Raw genomic sequence first — 6000 nt, forward strand, 5'->3', positions numbered from 1 at the left:
GGCACTATTCCTCCCATTGACACCAATGATGGGGCACTATTCCTCCTATTGACACCAATGATGGGGCACTATTCCTTTCATTGATACTAACAATGGGGCACTATTTCTCCCATTGATACCAAGGATGGGGCAATATTTCGTTCATTGATACTAAGGATGGGGCACTATTTCTTTCATTGATACTAACAATTGGGCACTATTTCTCCCAATGATAAAAAGGATGGGGCACTATTTCTTTCATTGATACTAAGGATGGGGCACTATTTCTTTCATTGATACTAAGGATGGGGCACTATTCCTCCTGTTGATATTAACAATGAGGCACTATTTCTCCCATTGATACCAATGACGGGGCACTATTCCTCCTATTGAACCCAGTGATGGTGCACTATTCCCCCAGTGATACCAATGATGGGGGACTATTCCTTTCATTAATACTAATGATGGGGCACTTTTTCTCCCATTAATACTAATGATGGGGCACTATTTCTCCCATTGATACCAATGATGGGGCACTATTTCTCCCATTGATACCAATGATGGGATAATTTTCCTCCCATTGATACTAACAATGGTGGCACTCTTACTCCCCCTAATACCAATAATGGGGCACTCTTCCTTCCCCTAATATCAATGATGGGGCATTATTTAGGACATTTTCTTCTCCCACTGGTCACAGTCCAGCCCCCCTAAAGTTTGAAGGACAGTAAACCAACCCTTTGTTTAGAAAGTTTGGAGACCCCTGCCCTAGACAAAAACGAGTAGTTAACCCAGTGCGTGTACAGCCCCTCAGCACGGGAAAAAAGAAAATTCCTGAACAAACCTCTATGCTCACACATGTACCAGTACAGCTATAGTGAGAGTGGTGTGGGAATATGGAAGAGAATGTCTTTAGGTATTGTAAGGCAGCTGAGATTGGTTCAACAATACGTGAAGCATGTACGAGCATGCCTATTTATGAAAGCTATTTGGGGCAGCAGTACAGTGCACAGTGTTGTAACTCACAGCAGATAATCATATTTCTAGTCCTAAGATGTGCTCTTTAAAACAGAGTAGTTTTTTGTGACACTTAGATCAAGGTACAGATGACTAAATTTGACTATATACCAAGAGATAAAGTCACCTGGCCCTTCTTAGTCCTGGGTGCTGGTGAATCAGTCTGTAATAGAGTTGGCTTTGCATGGTAAAGGATAAATCTGAATAGTATGATATTGGTATAGGCAATGCACACATGTGTAAGGCACTCCTATCTTCTACTGAAGCAGTATTTTCTCACCTGAGAAGTTGAAATTGACACATCCATGACTCAGTATTAAATTGTCTTATGTACAGATGCCTCATTGTGTAGAACAGTGGTCTGCAAACTGCGGCCCAGGAGGTGAATGTGGCCCTTTGCTTGCCTTTATCTGACCCTTGAGGCATGATTACTACCAACTTATACAAGGAACATTTACACCCAATGACACCAACAATTGGCCGTAATTACTGCCACTGACAGCAAAGATACAAGGAACTATTCCTCCCACTAACACCAACAATGTGGCATAAATCCTGCCACCGACAACAATGATGGACATTATTCCATTCACAATACCATCCAATGACACCGACGATAGCACACTATTTCTTTCACTGACACCAATGATGGGGCACTATTCCTTCCACTGACACCAATGATGAGGTATTATTTGCTCCCAAACAGAATATGAAAACACAGAAACAGAACAGGATATGGCCATCCATATTCTTTTAGATTAAGACTCTCTGGAATATATTTGCTAAAGACAAATGGCTACTCACTTTGCAAGGAATTTTCCCCTAGGAAGAATAGTAGTAAAATTTCACTTTACAAATAATACCCAATCACATGCAAGGAAAAAAAAATCACTATTTTTGTTTGTACATGATTGGATGATGGAAGTCAGTAGTGCTTCACTGTGTTCATTAACCTTGCAAAGTGAACAGTCTATTTGCCTAAATCAACCCTGATAAGTTCAGCTAAATAGCTGCCAGTTTTGTATATTGTAACACCAAGAAGTGCTGCTGTGTTTACTGCTCCTAGAGCTGATATACTTTTATTAACAGTAGTCGAGTAGAGGCAAGATAAGGAGAATACTTCTGTCCCTAATTTCTTTGTGCTTTCAGCTATGCTGATTAATAGATGTCACACTGAGCCTCTAGCAGAAATTGAAGGAAGGATATGACAAGTGACAGGAACAGTGCCGCGCATAATGATCAGTTAGTTAAAAGTCCTTGGTAAATTAGAGACTGGGATCTAAAAAGCACCAGCATTAAGCATATATCTCCATAATTTGTTCAAGCCTCAACTTCGGTTGACACGAATATTGTAGCTTGGATATGGCTGTTACTACATAGAAAACAAAACTTGTTAATTAATAACTAATTTTATGTTTTGTTTTCCCATGAACAGAGGATGAGCAGAGAGAGAAATCGATGTCACACCATACAGTACAACAGCTGATTATGGAAAAAGAACAAGCACTCTCTGACTTGAATTCAGTGGAAAAGTCACTTGCAGATCTCTTTCGAAGATACGAGAAGATGAAAGATGTGCTGGAAGGCTTCCGGAAGGCAAGTGGTTTGAAACAATGAGATCTAAGGATCTCATGATTTAAAGTGTCTGTAGGGATGACTTCTCATAGCAACGTGACGTTTCATGTTGTGATATTGGGGAGAAAATTAGGAATCTGGTTACTATGAGCAGCAGTTCTTCATTTGGATACTTTTTGTCTTTTTGAAGCTGTTTTGAATGACTAAATAATTTCTCCCAACTTTCTAATCTATCTACAGAATGAAGAGGTGCTGAAGAAGTGCGCTCAGGAATATCTGGCACGAGTGAAGAAAGAGGAACAGCGGTACCATGCTCTGAAAATTCATGCTGAGGAAAAACTGGACAGGTAGGATAATATGATACGGCAAAATGAAATGTAATATTAGTTACAGATTGGGAGCAGCAAATCAGATATTTATTTCTTAGAAAAGGAAGCTGATTGGCAGCTGTTGGATATTGCAGAAGTTAATGTGGTCTGCTTTTTATAAATGTGTCTGCATTGTATTTGACAGCGTGTGATCTTTTCCTATAGGGCTAATTCAGATATTGCCCAGGTGCGTGGCAAGTCTCAGCAGGAACAGGCAGCATACCAAGCCAGTCTGAGGAAGGAACAGCTCAGAGTCGATGCTTTGGAGAGGACCCTGGAACAAAAGGTTAGACATTGTTTCTGAATTCATGTAGTAAAAAGCAGTCTTGTTCATTGATATTTTTTCAAATTCTTTCAGATGTGTTCTACTTCTCAATTTTTGGATTTGTATTGCTTTATGGATTCAACGGTCTTTTACCTTTTTTTCTAAGTCCATATGCATCAGTGTTTCAGATTGGTCCATTCCCTTAAAACCTCTTCAATTTTAATAAATAGTAGTGTTATGTGCCTCTTCCTGCATGTTATTATTATTTATTATTATACAGTATTTATATAGCGCCAACAGTTTGCTCAGCGCTGTACATTACAATGGGAGACTATACATGAGACAGTACAATAACAATACAATGCGATACACGAGGAGTTCGAGGGCCCTGCTCCTTGGAGCTTACAATCTAGGAGGGAGGGGATAGTGGTGCGGGAGGAATAGCTGTGGGGGATGGAGTGGTAGGAAGAGTGGAGGAGATCGGCAGTTAGCAGAGGGCGGGGTAGGCTTCCCTGAAGAGGTGGGTTTTCAGGCTGCGCCTAAAGGAGAGGAGAGTAGGTGTTACATCCCTTTTGGCATCAGCCATATTGCACAAGTATCCAATATGTTCTGTTTGGGACATTATGGATTACATGCAGAGCTGCCATAGTCTATCATTCTACAGCCAACAATGGAAGGGGCGTCTGCATATTTTCTGTCCTACGGATCTAGTGTTTTAACCCCATCTGATCCTGAATCTGTATATTATTTTTTCCCACCATGATGTGTCTTCTAAGATATGTTATAAAATTGTTCCCCCTTTGAGAGCCACCTGCTGACACTTGCTTGGCTGGTGGCTCCTAATCTCAGATGTCACTTGACAGCTCCGAACCCCACTGATGATCAGGGTGCTCATTATTAAAACAGTGTTCTGAATAAAAGCCTTATACAACGGTATAGCCTTAAAATTGTAAAAATATATTTAGGGTATGCATACTAGCCATAGAGTTTTGTCTAGGTAATTGATGCTGCTTTATTTGGCTTGAGTATCTAAGCTTTTTAATGACCTCTGATCATGAAAGGGTAAAAGTGTGCAATATTTTCTTCACTATGCATTTTGTAAAATCAGAAATTCAATTTTACATTTCCTTAAGGCATTACTGCACAACTCAGTTGAAATGACTGTTTTATATTATTTTTCTAAGTTTTTGTGTATCAACTTAACAGTCCAATCAATTTTATCCAGTTGGGCAGTCCCAAGTTGTAGCTAGATGTATAATAGGTTGTATAGTCAGCGTGTAAGATATGTGGTAGACTAAAGAGATTTCCAGGCATTTCTTCTTGTATCTCTGTGGTAGGAAGTTAGGGGACATTTCCCCAAGGGAGGCCGAAAAACAATCTGACTGGTTTTAACTAATTTCCACGCTATCTAAAGGAAAAAAGTTTTCACTAGGCACACTTTAAGATCAGAAATTACCTGTTCTTATATCAGTCATATTTGATTCTCATGCACTTTCTCTTGTCGTTTCAGAATAAAGAGATTGAAGAGCTCACCAAGATTTGTGATGAACTTATTGCTAAAATGGGAAAGAGTTAACCTGGTGCTTCATCTTTTGGGATGCTTGGTTTTCAAGCGGAGTGCAATCTGGATGATGTAGGGAAGGACTGATCCATTTTTATTTGGACCTTGGATATGGAGACGTGGCACCCACAGCTAAGGGTGGCACGAGAAGCGTATGACGCCAGCTTCCTTTCTGCATGGCCTTCCTGTATCAGGAAGGTAGAAAAAACTGGCCTTGCATCTCCATGCGTTTTTAGCTTATTTTATATGGGAGATATCCTCAGTTCTGCATTGTGTCAAAGAGCTGTAAGCTCATTCTACGTCCTGCTGGGCAAGACTACTCCATGTTTCAAACACTTTATAAGGAATGGCTGAGGGACTGCTTTCATCACTGGATTACTATTTAAGTAGATTGCAAGATGAAATGATGTCCAGCTCATACTCGCATGATTGGAGTGCTGTAAATAAATCTGTATTATGCAAACACTGGAGAACCCATTTTCCCCTTTGAGAAATATCTTGCTGGAAATTTGCTAACATCTTATTGTTGTTCCTATTTCTCATAAAATTGATTTGTTTGTTTGAGAGCTGCACTATCCTGAAATACAAAAGAACAGCTTCCAAAATTGCCAAATATCTGTACATTGCTGGCAATTAAATGGTTTAACCCTGCTGCTGATTGGCACATATTGTCTGAGTCGTTTTGTATTAACACCTTGGACGGAGCCTCACCACCTTCAGAGCAACACCACCAGCAGATTAATAACATTTGAAAAACATATAATGTAAATGTGTAACCCTTCAAAGGTTTTGTAAACCATACACCCTACAGTACATTACAGCTGTGTAGCATAAGAAGGGCGACAGCACCATTCAAAGCATTACATTCTACCACTGGCCCACCTCCTGCCTGCTCTCTACTTTTGCTTCCTGCCTGCTCTTTGGCCCTTCCTGCTCTTTGGCCATGCTTCTTGTCTGCTCTTTGGCCATGCTGCCTGCCTGCTCTTTGGCCCTTCCTGCTGTTTGGCCATGCTTCTTGTCTGCTCTTTGGCCACGCTGCCTGCCTGCTCTTTGGCCCTTCCTGCTCTTTGGCCGTGCTTCTTGTCTGCTCTTTGGCCCTTCCTGCTCTTTGGCCATGCTGCCTGCCTGCTCTTTGGCCCTTCCAGCTCTTTGGCCATGCTTCTTGTCTGCTCTTTGGCCCTTCCAGCTCTTTGGCCATGCTTCTTGTCTGCTCTTTGGCCCTTCCTGATCTTTGG

The 6000-nt window shown here is 40.9% G+C and overlaps 1 protein-coding gene across 15 annotated transcripts in view; it reads left to right on the forward strand.

The window, feature by feature from the left end:
• TACC2 (transforming acidic coiled-coil containing protein 2) overlaps nt 1–5429 on the forward strand; it is a 222898-nt gene extending 217469 nt beyond the window's left edge. For all 15 annotated transcript variants that reach the window (XM_089683244.1, XM_089683247.1, XM_089683245.1 and 12 more), the window contains 4 exons: nt 2432–2592; nt 2812–2918; nt 3105–3225; nt 4715–5429. In XM_089683244.1, coding sequence (XP_089539370.1) covers nt 2432–2592; nt 2812–2918; nt 3105–3225; nt 4715–4780 — 455 coding nt within the window. In that variant the 3' untranslated portion in view covers nt 4781–5429. The remainder of the gene's footprint in view (nt 1–2431; nt 2593–2811; nt 2919–3104; nt 3226–4714) is intronic.
• The last annotated feature ends 571 nt before the right edge of the window (nt 5430–6000 follow it).

This window comes from Staurois parvus, unplaced genomic scaffold, assembly GCF_062004578.1.
Source record: "Staurois parvus isolate SC_StPar_1 unplaced genomic scaffold, SC_StPar_1.0 ptg000303l, whole genome shotgun sequence".
NCBI lineage: Eukaryota > Metazoa > Chordata > Amphibia > Anura > Ranidae > Staurois > Staurois parvus.